The sequence below is a fragment of the Platalea leucorodia genome (assembly GCF_965183815.1).
Source record: "Platalea leucorodia genome assembly, chromosome: 16".
In the NCBI taxonomy this organism is placed as follows: Eukaryota; Metazoa; Chordata; class Aves; order Pelecaniformes; family Threskiornithidae; genus Platalea; species Platalea leucorodia.
The window spans coordinates 909776-924967 of NC_138838.1; the positions used below are offsets into that span (position 1 = coordinate 909776).

Here is a 15192-nt window from a genome sequence, read left to right on the forward strand (position 1 = left end):
CCATTGTGCTGTTGCGCAGAAAAACATAGTTCAGTATTTGTGAGCTGATCAAGATTTTTTTAATACAAATGTGGAACCAAAGCAGGCAAAATTTACATCTCCGCATGATTTGTGATGAGAGGATTAGTTTCCTTTCACACATACCATCGCCATTACGAAATTCAGGGGTTTTTATTTTAAAGAAAAACTTCTACAACGAGGGATGCTTGGAGCAGAGGGTTCTGCGCATTTACGCGCGTGGTGCAGTGAGCCCGTAGCATCCGTGATCTGTTCCCCAACCAAGGTGACTGATTTTGGAAGGCGGGGGCGGGCAGAACTCGGTTTTATACCGTGTAAGCTATAATGTTGCTGAAGCTTAAATGCTATAGGGCTTACAGTGTGACATATATATATATATGTATATTTAAAAGTCTGCCTTAGGTCTAGCATTGTATTCTGCATATACTTAGTAGATAATTATTCTCATCTATCATGCTGACTGTAGTGTTTTCTTTAGTCATAGCCACAAACATAAAAACGTTCGGGGATCGCTTTCTTCAGTATGCTGGGATTTTGTCTTTAATGATTAACATTTGCAACCTGAAATATAGAAATAATAGACTCAACGCCAGCTGGCAAGAAGATGTGATGCCTGTGTACTCTTTCAGTTACATCTCTCTCGAGAATAAAAAGACTGGTTGTATAAGTATGCTTAACATCTCCGGCTACACTAGCCACACACACAGGGCTCATAGCTGTGAAACGCTTAACGGCCGCCAGAGTTAAATGATTTTAAACGTTACTTTAATTTAGAGTCAGTAATTCCCCCAGTAGAATGCTTTCAAATACGGCATGGCAGAGACAGCTAGGGCTCTCGGCAGGAGCTCCCTAAGTGGGTTACTGGTTCGGTTATGAAACCTGTCTCCCCTTCATGAATTTCATAGACATTTTCTCCCTTTGCATAGGTAGTTGCAGCTTACCGTCTGTAGAGAGATAGGTTTAAATACTGCAAGTGGTCCTTTACACTCCTTGAAGATAGGTGTTACCTCCTACTTCAGAGCTGGTTAGGGACTCCATTCCCAGCCTGCATCTTCAGGATATTTCCAAAACCCGATTTGGGATTTTTTTCCTGATATTCTAGTTTAACCGAACACTGTATAGATAGCAAGGGCTGGGGTGCTCAGTCCAGCAATGGACTGGATTCTTTAACCTTTTTTTTTTTTGACTCTAATACTAAGACACTCAATGTCTTACCTTGCTTTATCAGACGATCGAGCACGTAGGTCTCCTCGGAAGCTTCCCACTTCTTTGAAGAAGGAAGAAAGGAAGTGGGTTCCACCTAAATTCCTGCCACACAAATATGATGTCAAGCTGAAAAATGAAGATAAGGTGAGTTGTCCACTTGAATCCTTTCTATTATAACATGAATATACAAGTTTAATTGAATAATCACTATCAGTGCGTCTATACAGCACGATGTAGCACTTTCTGCTGGAGTCGTGGCATTGGGAGCAGGATGGCCGTAGCTGCCTGTGAGGCTGATGAGCCTGGTGGTTTCTACGTATAATCGGGTTTTGCGCGTGGAGGCACCTGACAATTCCCTGGTACCACACACTGAGTCACGGTGCTGCAGTAGCTTTAGAGTGGCTGCTGGTAACTGGTTAATCTCCGGTCAGGCAGTTAATGACAATTGGTCTGAGGTGGACTAGTTAAATCGTGAGCGGCAGTTGCTGCTCTCGTTCTAACTGAGCTTCCCTGAGAGTCGTAGGTAGCTGTGCTTCGGGAAGCTCTGTGTAGCCGCAGCGCTGCTGCGTGCTTTTTGTCATCTGTTTGCTAATTTGACAAGAGAGGCAGTGCTGACGTCAGTTTAATGAGTACTGCTTGCAGAGTTACTCCTCTGGCCTCAGGAAAAAAAAAATCAAAACAAAATAAACGTTAATATGTAAAAGCTTTTAAGTTAGTAGCAAGCACAAGCCAGAGGGAGGTCAAAGATAAAGCAGTGGGCTTTGGCAAGAAATCTGCAACATACACTAATGTGTTTTTTTTTTTTTTTGGCTAACTGAATCTCCTACCAATCTCTGTTGTGCATCTCAGCTCTGCAAGTGCTGTTTGCATTGTTTTGAGTCTTTGCAAGAGAGCTTCAAAAGAGCGAAGAGTTTGTGGACATGAAGCAGTACAATGGTTCTTGCTCCTTAAATGATACGTACTTATAATGTGGTTAGAAGTTAAATGTTAACGGTATGTCTGTTTGTTATCTCCAAGATCATCAGCAATGTACCAGCAGATAGCTTGGTCCGTACAGAGCGGCCTCCCAACAAGGAGATCCTGAGGTACTTCATCCGTCATAACGCGCTACGGGCTGGCACGTGTGAGAATGCCCCGTGGGTAGTAGAGGATGAGCTAGTGAAGAAATACTCTCTCCCCAGTAAATTTAGTGACTTCTTGCTTGACCCACATAAGGTAAGAATTCCTAAAAGTACCTTCTTCGCTTTCTCACCCCTTCCTCACCCTTAAACGGTCTTGGCAGAGACTTCAGTGTGGCCGTTGGGTTTTGGTGCTCCCAAGCTTACATCGCCTTCGAGAGATGGAGAGCAGGAAGGCCCGCTCTTTTGAAGATTGACCCTTTGTGAGGTGGCACATCTTGAATGTCTGAAACAGTGGTCTGCTTTGAAAATTTGAGGTGTAACTGCCTTTTCTTGATTTTTTTTTTTTCCCCCAATAGTTTGCATTACTTGTCTACAAGTAAAGACACGATTTCCTGGTGTAAGACAAATGGAAGAGCTATAGTTCTTGCCTGCTAATGTCAGTTATTGGGCCCTTTTCATGGTTGCAATGCAAGAGCTGAATGTGTTTGACTTCATCATGCTTGGTTCTTGTATGGTGCTGGATTGAGTGATGGCAGATACCACAAGTTTTGTACTGAATACTCTTTAAGTAGCAGGGATGGGGTTTTTTCCCAGCCCTTTGTAATGACCAGCCAAGTATACTGTTAACCAAGTAAATGCCATATCATGAAATCTGCTCTTTTAAAATCCATCTTTGGGTGTAGAAAGCACCATTTTGTTCATTTAGTAAACTGACTTTTTCATGGACTCGGTCTTTGTCAAGCATCATTCTAAAACTGGAAGAGAAATATTTGCTGTGTCCCGTTTTCCTCATCAGGAGGAGAACATCCTTTTCTAGCAAGTTTCTACGGACTCTTCTGGACACTTGTAAATTTGCTTAAAGGGAAAAATAAGTTCTTCACATTTGAGCTGCGTTTACCCTTGCTGTAGAATTTGGGGTCACTGCCTTAATAGAAATGGAAGTATTTGCTGGTGGGGTACAAATTCCTTTAGTCAGCACACTGATGGAGGGAGGCGTACCCTCCCACTGATGGAGGGAGTGAGAACGCAACTGTAACATCTTTGGTTTGACTTAGAGAATTCCTGAGCTTTGAGGGTGGTGCTTTCCGTAGCGTGTTTCCCACTTGGCCTAGGGATTGATTTTGTGTTGAGTTTTTAAATTTTGAGAAGTGGCTGGAGAATTTATTACGCCAGAATTAGTGTTCTGACAACATAACTTTGTATAAGTGACAGTCGGAAATACAGTGTAAGTTGTAGATCTAATATTTGTGATTCATATCAATGCTGGATGCTTTCGGCTTAGGTAATTCTCTTCAGCTAAGATTTCAACACAGAATTTTTGTGGAATGAAGTTATGCAGACATTGGATTTGGTGATTGCTCAATCTTCAGTAAAAGTTTCTCTAATGGGCTAATGAATGCTCTTAAACTAAAGCCTTCAAGAGTGAACATTCCTGAGCCAGAAAATCTGAATATTCCTATGGCAGTCTTAACTGGATCAGATTTGTGTATGTCTGTTCTTAAATAAATGCTGCTTAGATGCTTGTGCCTTTTGTGCTTACCACTGTGGAATTTTTTATTAGTAAGGAATCTCAAATTTTCAGCCCTTGTTTTCTGGTAATTTTATCCATAACCGAAAGGTTATATCCTTGTATTTTATTTTTCACTTCTTGAAATATATTAGTATTCTGAGTGCATCCTGAAACTGAATTTGAGATGCTGAGGTAGTCCTGAAATCAGTCTCTCTTTGGCTCTGGGTTAAACTGTTCTGTGCCAAAAGTATGCTGTCAGGTAGGTTATTTCAGCAGCTTCAAACCAGTCAGATATTCAATCCATTACTTCAGGATTGAACCCTGTCTCGCCTGCCTGCCAGATGCTTTTAGGCAGCTCAGAAACCAGTCTCTGAGCGCCTGTCACCCATCGCTTCTGTGCTCCTTCCGTTTCCTCTGGGTGCGGCCCAGCACCGAACCCTCCATGACTCATAAGAAATCTCTCAGCAGAAGAATAGGTTTTGAAATTAATATCAGCATTTGCCAGGCAAACCCCTCCCCACAACCTTTTAAGTAGAAACAAAGTGGGTTTATGTAATGTAGTAGGAAACACTTAAAATTATTTGTAGTGTTTCAATTTCTAAAGTTAAATGTGAACTTTCTGGAGTGAGCTAATGACCTCATAACCAACATAGTGACTACAATGCAGAATATTGAAAGCTATTGCAGAAGCCCGTTACCGTTACTTTATTGAGTACTACTTGTTCACTGGAAAAATACATTAAAAATAATCATAGGCAAAAATAATTGACAGAGAAGGATTTAGATAACCTTTGTTTACCTTTAAATAGTAACATCAAATCATTCTTTCTTTAATTTCAGTATATGACTCTCAACCCCTCAACCAAGAGGAAGAGCTCTCGATCACCTGACAGAAAGCCTTGTAAGAAATCCAAAGCTGATGGATCATCGCTGGGCCAGCCACTGAGCCCTACTCTATGGTGCCACGTGCATTTGGAGAAATCCATCATTGGCTCTCCGCTGAAGGTGAAAAACTCTAAGAATTCAAAATGTCCTAAAGAGGAGCTGGAAGAGGTCATGAAAATCGTGTCACCTGCTAAACTTGGTTCTAACTTTCACATTCCAAAGAGGAGCCGACTGGGGAAGGGCAGCAACAAATCCTTGGACAAAAAGCAAAGAGGCAAAAGGGTTCTGAACGGGCAGAAGACATCAGGGAAATCAAAGTCTCCTAGGAAAGGCTTGAAGACCCCTAAGATGAAAATGAAGCAAATGACACTACTAGACATGGCTAAAGGTACCCCTAAGGTGTCCAGGGCTCCCAGGAATTCTGGAGGCACCCCTCGGTCTTCCAGCAAACCCCAGAAACATCTGCCTCCTGCAGCACTCCATCTCATTGCCTATTACAAAGAAAACAAAGACCGGGAAGACAAAAAAAGTGCTCTTTCTTGCATCATCTCCAAAACAGCTAGGTTACTGTCAAATGAGGATCGCGCCCGTCTCCCTGAGGATTTGCGAGGGTTGGTACAGAAACGCTACGAGCTTCTAGAGCACAGGAAGAAATGGGCCACCATGACAGAGGAGCAGCGAAAGGAGTACATGAAGAAGAAAAGGGAGAAGCTGAAAGAGAAACTGAAGGAGAGAGCAAAGGAGCGGAAGGAGAAGGAGATGAAGGAAAAACTGGAAAAACAGAAAAGATATGAGGACCAAGATCTTAAAGGGAAGACCTTGCCTACTTTCAAACTGGTCGATACTCCCGAAGGACTTCCTAATACGCTCTTTGGGGACGTCGCCATGGTGGTGGAGTTCCTGAGCTGTTACTCAGGGTTATTGATGCCGGATGCTCAATATCCCATTACGGCGGTTTCCCTGATGGAAGCACTTTGCGCAGAAAAGGGAGGCTTCCTTTATTTGAACCGAGTACTGGTCATTCTCTTGCAGACCCTGCTGCAGGATGAAATTGCCGAAGATTATGCTGAGCTGGGCATGAAGCTTTCTGAAATACCGCTTACTTTGCATTCTGCTTCTGAGTTGGTTCGCCTGTGCCTACGCAAGTCAGATGTGCAAGAGGAAAGTGAGGTCTCGGATAATGTAGATGAAAGCAAGGATTCGGCAGCTTTTGAGGATAATGAAGTACAGGATGAGTTTTTGGAGAAACTGGAGACATCGGAGTTCTTTGAGTTGACTCCCGAAGAGAAATTGCGGATACTTGGAGCACTGTGCCACCGGATCCTAATGACGTACTCGGTGCAGGACCACGTGGAGGCCAAGCAGCAGACGTCAGCTGAGCTGTGGAAGGAGCGCTTAGCTATCTTGAAGGAAGAAAACGACAAGAAGAGAGCAGAAAAACAGAAGCGAAAAGAAATGGTGGCCAAGAACAAGGAGAACGGGAAAGATGAGAATATGATGGGAAGAAATGAAAAGAAAAAAAATGAGATGATGAAAATAGAGCACCGGGTGGAAATAGAAGCTGATGATATGATCAGTGCTGTGAAGAGCAGGCGCCTTCTTGCCATCCAAGCCAAGAAAGAGAGGGAGCAACAAGAAATACAAATGAGAGGTAAGAAAAATACCAGGAGAGCAGAGCGTTTGTGTGTTGTGGAGTAGAGTGGAATAAGTTAATGGCAAAATTGACAGCCTATTTTCAAAAGCGATACCTGCTTTTAAGGGGTTTACTCACTGGAAAAGTGTAATTCAGCTGCTGTGGTTCCTATGGCAGCTCAAAATCTGGAATGTTAAGAAAAAGCAATAACTGCTTCTAGATTTTTATCTGTGAGCATCTTTTGTTCAGTACCTTTCTAATTCTGTCAGGCCCAGGAAGGCTGGAGAACAGGAAATGTTTTGGGGACATAAAACAATGACAACAAAAAAATTTGAGTATGTCCAAACATGTTCTGGCTCTTACGTACAGAGGAGATCTTTCCTGCCTAAAATCTAGGTCCTGCTGTGGCCGTGCACGTTGTCAGGTTGATGCTGGCAGCCCTTCTCCCAGATAAGGACTTAGGCAACAAATTTCAGTTTACAGTTTCTCTCTTTAAAGAATTAGTTATAGAGTTGTATAAATATAAACTGTCGACTCAAACCTCTATAAATCACAAGCCGCAATACCAAGCTTTGTATGCTTCTGTGTAGGTAGTGCTTTTTGCTAGGGAGTGTGGAATATGAAGAGCAAAATACTTCGGAATTACGCTTCAGGGATTTTTTTGGTTGTAAATGTGGGTACTGGGCAGATGGAAGCGGACAGCATAGCTCATCTAGGTTGTTATTTCCCTTCTGAAACAGTTGAGGGCCAAGCATCCCACGTGGAGCCTGGCTTAGGTGCCTTAGCTGGAATCTGGGAGTATCTGGTCTAGGAGACCATGGATAGGTAAATAACGTGGAATACCCTGCGGCTCCGAAGGAAGTAGCCTGGATACAACCGTGCCTCCCACTGAACGTCAACAGACCTTTCAGATCTTCTGTTAAGAACTGCGAGTCTCAGAATTATCAATAAGGTGCTGAAGCTTTGGAGTGCTGTCCTGCTTCTCCAGAAAAGCAAAATACCAAATATCTAATGTGCTGTAGCTGAATGGCGTCTTGGCCCCAGTTCTTGTAGTGTTCCAGTTGTTTGACATCAAGTTCATGTTCATGGTAAGATTTTACTGTAAAATTAAGTACGGTTTGGACAGTACTCCTTGGGATACTTCTTGTTCTCACTTGATTGTTTGTACTAGTTATATATATATATATTATAATATAATATATTATAGATATATTCTTCATATATATATATATATATGAAGAAAAGCAATATATATATATTTTCTTCATATATATATATATGAAGAAAAGCAATATTACATTGATGGAGATAAGAGCCATTTGGCTTGCATGCTGAGGAGGTTTAATTCATCCTTTTGAACTCCACAAGGAAAACTAGGTCTCTCTGGCAGGGAAGGAAGGATTAAGCCTTCCATTAAGATTTGAACTCGTATTGCTTCCTTTCCACATTTCAGCCATCCAGGGCTTCTTTTACCTGTTAAGCAGTTGCTACCAGGCATAAAGGTACCCTCCAAGTACCAAAGCTGTTGGTTAATGTTGGTGGTGCAGTACTTAGCTCCAAGCTCGCGCTGCAGCCCTGATCCGGTCAGTTCAGACTGGGGAGCTGGTGTGGTGTCAGTATGTGAAAAATAGTTCTGGATAACCGCAATGAGAACTGCATCAGTGTGCTCCTACCATCACACAGGCTTTCTGTGGGCTTTTTCAGCGTACTGGCTTTCACACCACTTCAGCTGCATTTGCTTTTAATAATGTTGGTGTCTCTGGGGGAAGTGAAAGAGTAGTTGCTGACAAAACACCTATTGTGCAGTGGCTCAATATTCATATATATAAGGCACTGCACAATAGGTGTTTTGTCAGCAACTAGTTTTACATATATATAGATGCATATCTCGCCGTCAGAGGTTTCTTTTTCACCATTCTGGTAGCATCTGTAACACTGGGAGCACTAACCTCTTTCAAGTTAAACCATGTTGTGGCCAGTGCTATTGAGCTAATCTCAGCTCAAAAAAAGAACCCAGTGTAAGAAGGCATAAATGTATTTTTTTTTTGTTCGTTCTTGACTTCAAAAGAAGTCAGTACAGAAGTTCCTGTTGAGATAACATGATTAATATCTGTATTTTCTTGATAGTAAAAGTCAAGTCGCTTCCATTTCCATGTCACTGCAGCACTTACTGATTGTTCTTTGCCTTATCCCTCCATGAAGCAATAGTATGGTCTGTTGGAGGAGAATGAGGAGCTGGAAGCTTACACAGCTAACGAAGCCTGCTAGAGAGGAAAGTACCAACTGAGGCTAGCTGGCCATCACAACTGAAAATGAGATGTGGGGAGGAACCCTTTAGTTTGGTGTCTTTGTTCTCGTTTTGTTTGAATGGTTTTGGTATAAGAGTAAATTTAAATTTCTGTTTTTTCCTTGCCTCTTCCTTGCTCTGGGACTTGCTCATGTCTGCCCATGATATCCCATGTTGTAAGCGAAGAGTTTGCTGGCAGTATGTGTTGTTTTGGTTGGAGTCTTGGCTCTTGAGGAGAGGGTACGGAGGGGGAGGGAAGCGTACCTTGTGCTAGCATCAGGTGGCGGCAGCAAGTCTTGAGAAAGTGTCAAGGAGAAAAATCCTGGGGGAATCGTATCGCGTCTGTCTCCTAGTGGAAGGTGAGAACAATTCTTCCTGTAGCATGGGCCTCCTGATGTGGTTTGCGAGACTCCAATTTAGGTGACGCGAGGCTTTTGGCACTGTGAGAGTGGCTGTTGCTGCTTGTTCTGGTTTCAGTACTTTGACACAGGGAGAGGACGTAAGGTTTCAGGAGGAGCTGATGTTTACAGACATACGAGTTGTGCAGCTGCTTGTGTCTGGCAGGTATGGATTACCAGGACAATGCTGCCATGCTGCAATTACTGTAAGTTGGTGTATTGTTGCAACATGATTCTATAAAAGCTGATATATTGAGTTGGTGTAACAAATGCAAGGGTATGTTTTTCAGCATGTCTCCTCTAATCAGTCAGGATTGATTACATTGGCAGGACTTCAGAGATTTAACCAGGTATTTACTCATCAGCTGTTATCAAACCCGTCTTGATACAGAAAATGGCTGCAACAGACAGAGCAGGTAGCAGCCCTGGGAAAAGTCCTAGCAAGCAGTTGCGACAGCAACCAGCATACGATCTCTATATGCTCGCTTTTACCTGCCCCGCTCCACCTCACCGCTTCCACGTGGTCTTATTCCATCTGCTTCAAACCTTCCTTTGTGAAGCAAATAGATGAGTCTTCATTTCTTCATCGTTTTTGGTTTTTTCCTCAACTTTTTTCAGGACACAGAAGAATGTTGCCCATAGCCTTTCATGCAAGTCATGATGGGGTGATGGTTTTGTTAGACTGAGATCAGGCTCTGAAGAGCCAGTGTGACTCAATTTGATGTTTTGTTCCTTTTTGTTCAGGCTGTTCTTGGTGAAAGTACACCTATGCTTCAGAAACCGGCAAAAGTGTAGAAAGACTCTTGACCCATCATGAGAAGCGTAAATCCCGTTGACCTTAATGATTTGTCTCTTGGCAGAAGCTGCCTTGCTTCTTACTCCTTACCTGGAGATGTGAAATGACATGTTTTTGTTCTGTAAGGCTCTTGCTAAGGAGCCTGTGATGCCAGGATTTAGGCCACTTTATATTTTTCTTTCCCCTTTTTTTTTGTCCACAGCCATGGATATTGAGAGCTACTGAAATTCCAATACTTCTGTCATGAGTGGGAAACCTGAGGTTTCTATTTTAATGCTCTTCCACACCATAGCATAGATGGGAAAGCATGAGGGGTTAGGAGATAGGACTTGGTCGCTGTTGTGAGACAGTTGTGCCTGGAAGAGGCCTCTGTTGCGGCAGATGTGGTCTTTTGGTAGGTGAGGTGGTGGGGAGAGCGTTCCCCATGGCTGCAGTTGTAGAAATGCAGGTGTCCATTAGCCGCGCTGACCTCTGTGGCGTCACGGCTGGACCGCTCCCAACACTTGAGCTGGCCAGAGCAGGAGTCCTGGTCATATATTGTGCTGTAGTTAAAGGTCTCTGACCCTGTTGTTATATAGGATTCAATGGATGCCACTTTGATCTAGAATGAGAAATAATAAGGAGGACTAATTCCTCCAGAAAATTTTTATCCAGACTTTCCTCTTTCCTCAGCCCAGTTCATCCTTATGCCTTGACCTCTTAATAATTCTTGAGTTTTCTTTAGAATGGTGGGTGGAAAGAAGGACGAAGGGTGGATGGCTGTGCTGAAAGAATAGCAACCAAAGTCACCAATTCCCCCCACCCACCCATGGTGGAGTAAAATAAAAGAGAATACTGATGTCTGGATACAATAAAAGCAAGGTAATACTTCTCTGTGCTAATTCCAACAGTGAGGATGGAGAAAGAAGCAGAGGAAGAAAGAATCCGGAAGCATAAAGCTGCAGCTGAGAAAACTTTCCAGGATGGAATTGCCAAAGCGAAGCTGGTGATGCGCAGGACCCCAATTGGCACCGATCGTAATCATAACAGGTAGGAAAGGCAATGATCCCGAGCTGGCAGCTCTCCCCTCTGAGAGGAGCTTTATCAGATAGCCGCTCCCGAGAAGCGATGGATATGGAGGGTGTTGAGAGGACTCCCTGTGTCCTGAACTGTGGAGCAGAGCAGAAATTTTTTGTGTATGTAAAGTGTAACGGCCCTCGCTGGTTTACATGGCTGGCTTTCTGAGGCCATCCCGTGGAGGTCAGGATCCACTAGCCAGTGGAGCTTCACGTGCTTGCATGAGTGCTCAAGAGCCTAATTACCATCTTCTCTTTTTCATGTTTGTTCCACAGGAATGCTCTTAGAATGGATTCTAATAAAAGCTCTTCATGTTTCTCAACTGTGCTAATATAAAGATATACGTGCATTCCGTTTTTATTCAGTCGAGCATACAGGCGCTTCTCCCCTCTGTGCAAATACAGGCGGATGTCTGTAACTAGCCAGAAGAGGAGACACGTACCCATTAACATGTCTGTTTTCTATAGGTATTGGCTGTTTTCGGATGAGGTTCCTGGCTTATTCATTGAGAAAGGCTGGGTACATGACAGCATAGACTACAGATTCATCCTTCCCCATCAGAAAAAAGAAGATTTTAAGAAGGACTACAGCCCAGGAGGTATGGTTAGCCTGCTGCTCTGTGGGTATTTCCTTTGTTGCTGTCCCACCGTTAGAATGGATTTGTGACTGTCAAGAGAGAACTGCCTAGTCTGAGTGTTTTCATGGGGATACTCTGATTTAAGCCGCCTTTAAACTCTAGAAGCCTGCGCACGGGAGAGTCTTGACACTCACGATGATCTCCCTCCTGCTGCTGCAGGTCTTGAGCCTGCCTGCGGTGTACTGCATAAGGACCATGGGATACAGTCCCCCCTCTCTTAAAAGCAGTGAGATTGATATCAGTTGTGGACTAATCCCTCTGGTTTACTCTGAACCTGCTGAGTTGCAGTGCGCCAGGCTTCTTGGACAAGTAGTTGTGTGCGGCAGAGAGTGAGGGTATCCATCCCAGTGCTAACGTTCCACCGGTGGCGAGACTCCCAGATTAACCTGTGAAATAGTATCAAGCCAGATGGTCTTCTAGACACCTGTAGCTTTGCTGATTGAGGCCATTTTGGCAAACAGCCCTCTTGCGCATGTCCTCTCAGCCTGCTGTTCCCCGGGTACTGAGCCTGCAGGTGAGGTGCAACAACTGGCTGAAGTTCTAGTGCTTCCGCTGTAATTTTGCCTGGCTGATTTGGAGCCTGGGTGGGGGAGCCTGGCAGGCAGGACTTGGACACGCACAAAAATCAATCTGTGGGGAGGGAAACTTAATGCTTCTATGTGGAAATAGTTGTTGGTACAGAGGAGCATGTATAATCTGACTCCAGTTGCAGTGTCAGTCTGATGGTTTCTTGCTTTTGAAGCATCGTAGGCTGACATTGAGTCCATCTACAGCAACACTGCGTACGAGGGGCTGTACTGAGTTAAATCAGAGAGCCCTCACCTGGTGGCGTTCTGTCTTAGACAATGGGCAGAGTAGACGTCTGTAGAAGAATGGAAGAGGGCAAACCTGCAGTGGGATACTTCCTCCAGCACATAACTTCCCAGCCATCTGCGTCTTGGTGACGTGTTGAGCTGGAGCTGGTATCCTTCAGTGGCCCTCGATGGGTGTATTTTCTTCTGTTCACTTTTTCGAAAGTTGACCAGCCGTGTTCCTGTACGCCAGCTTGTTCCAGCTGTATTCATTTCTCGGCTCCTGCCTGTGTGTTTACCCAGCTAGCATGCAAGATTTCAGCACGTTCCTTTTGAAACTTAACAGGCAAAGGTTTAAATAAGCAAAGGTTTAAATTCATGTCAGACTGTTGTCTAAGATGCTCAGAAATACAAATACATCCTATTTATAGCTCATTCAGTTCTAAAAGTACTTTGTCAGCATATAGCTAAAAAGTGAAACTAGTTTTATGTATTTGAAATAGTAAGAACGGTTTTCTTAATTTTATGTATGTGCTTTATGATGCAGTAATTTCTTTAAAAATCCGTTATCTTTGTTTGTATTTCTGTAAACGCATGTACCGTGAGCTTTAGCAAACTAATGCTGGGTTAGTTTTCCCTGACAAATGTATTGCTGGCCTAGATGCCGAATAAAAACACTTAGCTGGAGATAGGTTAGTTTTTGCAAGATAAAAATACTCGCTGAGGAGGAAGATGAATGCGAATCCACTCGAGCTTGTGCTTTTCTTTTACAGACAAGCGGAAGAGCGCAGCCGCCGACGGCAGAGTGAGCAAGCTGCACCGGTCTGTGCATGCTGCAGACCTTCCCGCAGAGACCACGGCACCCAAGCAGGGACAGAACTTATGGTAACGCGTGCTTTTATAGCTGCAGAGTACTCGGAGGTCAAGGAAACTAGACAGATTTCTTTTGCTAGATGCTAATATATACCTATTACTCTTTCAGTACTTAAGAGTTGGATTAGTTGAGCAGCTCTCCAGGCCTCTGTTACTGGTATCGTTACTAGTAGTGAATGGCTAGTAGGGCAGCCAGGCCAAGAGCCAGTGGAACCATTAAAATCAACCCAATCAATCAGACTTAAAGCCGGTATAAATTAAGCTGGTAAAATGCTACTTTGTTGTATTGCTTTTTAAATCTTTTATACTCAGAAGAATTGTTAATTTAAAAGAATTGCTGTGTGCTTTTTTCAGTATTGGTAAGCATTACTTAAAAAAAAAAAAAAAAGAGGGGAGCAGTGACCTAGCTCGGTGTGTGTAGGTTTTCTTCCATGGTTCATCTCAGCAGACCCAAGTTGTGGCACATCGAGTCCTTGAGCACAGGGCATTAAAGTCTTCGCTGAGATCTTTGGAGACAGGCCTATATCCTGCCTGTTCTTGCACTACGCGAGATGTGCAGAGCCACCTCCCAGCTCCTTGTCAGCGTCTTCTTCCTAGGCTTCACAGCAGGCTGTGGTGGTGTCCATGTGTTCTCCTATAGCACCATGTCACGGAATTGATTTTTGTTGCTACTGATAATTATAGCTTAGCAAAATTATTCTTCCATGTTGACAGCCTGTTATCCCTTTAATGCTTCCCAATGCCAAGCCACCAACGTGTCTTCTAAGTGAATCAAATCTCAACTCTCTACCTTTGAGCGTGTCTGATTGTGACTTGCTCCAGTAATTGGCCCTACCAATGTCTCTTATCTTGAAAGAAAATCTCCTATGTCAGCTGTCGCCCTGTGTGGTGAGGAGTGATCAGCAGTGTCCCCGTGCCAGAAAATACCGGCTACAGCTTTGCCTACTGAACTGCCTGTGAAGGACTCTGCATTTCTTAGATAACCCTGAGAAGTTACCGTCACAAAGTACTTGCTCCTGCAGCTCCCCTCTTAGCAGTGGCTCTTCCCCAGAGTTCTCCACTGCTGACCCACAAAGTGGGGTTACTTGGTCTTTGATAAATATCCCCAGTCGGGAGCTGAGCTCCAAAGAGTAGCTGCACTGCTGCAAGTCAGAACGACTTCACTAAAGATGTTCCTGCTTCCCCGCCAGGCACTGTCAAAGAGACTGAAATCTGTGGATGTCTTGATTCATCTAAACCATCAACACTGGGTGCTGACTCTTTGTATTGCTCTACCCCTTCGCTTTCATTGCTAGCAAGTGATAGGAGACAGCAGAGTTTCCTCCACGTGCCTTTGCTCTTTTTGACATCGCCATGACAAATCTCCACCCCGTCTCAGTCTAGTCCTTTGCACATCTTGTCACATAGCCAGAATTCAAGCAGTTGGGCTTTCCTAGGGAATGGGTGCGAAACAGGAGGTCGTAGAGGACAGTGCGATCCACAGGGAAGTCCTCTCTGCTCTTTCTGACTGCCTCTTCTAATACGTGATCTTCATTTAGCAGAGGTGGCAAGATGTGTTCCAGTAGAAAGGCAAATTATATGAGGAAAACAGTAGCTTAAATTAATAGTGCATATTGCTATAAAGGGAAGACAACATAGAGCCAAATCGGATGAGTTAAGTAGCACTGAATCCCAAGCCGAGCTTGGAAAAGCGTAGTATTTGTTATTACAGCGTTGGATTGCTCAGTCAGGTTGGCAGCTCTCAATGCCACGCTGAGAGAGGAGCGCGGATACCGAGGTAGGGGTGCTCTGCAGAGCAGACAGCCCAGAAGCAGCTCGTGGAACCCGGTGCTGTACGTTCTTGGGTCTGAATGATATTCTGTTACTAAGAGCTGCTTTGTACGAAGTGACCGTAATATGTGGTATTCTCCTTTTTTTAAAAAAAGAGACCAACAAAATAATTAAGAAGCTTGTTTAAAAAAAGAAAAAAAGCTTAAAGTGG

The 15192-nt window shown here is 43.8% G+C and overlaps 1 protein-coding gene across 11 annotated transcripts in view; it reads left to right on the forward strand.

Annotated features, from left to right (window-relative positions):
* Nucleotides 1-15192, forward strand: part of BAZ1B (bromodomain adjacent to zinc finger domain 1B) — a 51053-nt gene that overhangs the window by 12837 nt on the left and 23024 nt on the right. For all 11 annotated transcript variants that reach the window (XM_082328540.1, XM_082328537.1, XM_082328544.1 and 8 more), the window contains 6 exons: nt 1247-1368; nt 2242-2439; nt 4696-6391; nt 10745-10883; nt 11378-11508; nt 13112-13223. In XM_082328540.1, the coding sequence (XP_082184666.1) occupies nt 1247-1368; nt 2242-2439; nt 4696-6391; nt 10745-10883; nt 11378-11508; nt 13112-13223 (2398 nt within the window). The remainder of the gene's footprint in view (nt 1-1246; nt 1369-2241; nt 2440-4695; nt 6392-10744; nt 10884-11377; nt 11509-13111; nt 13224-15192) is intronic.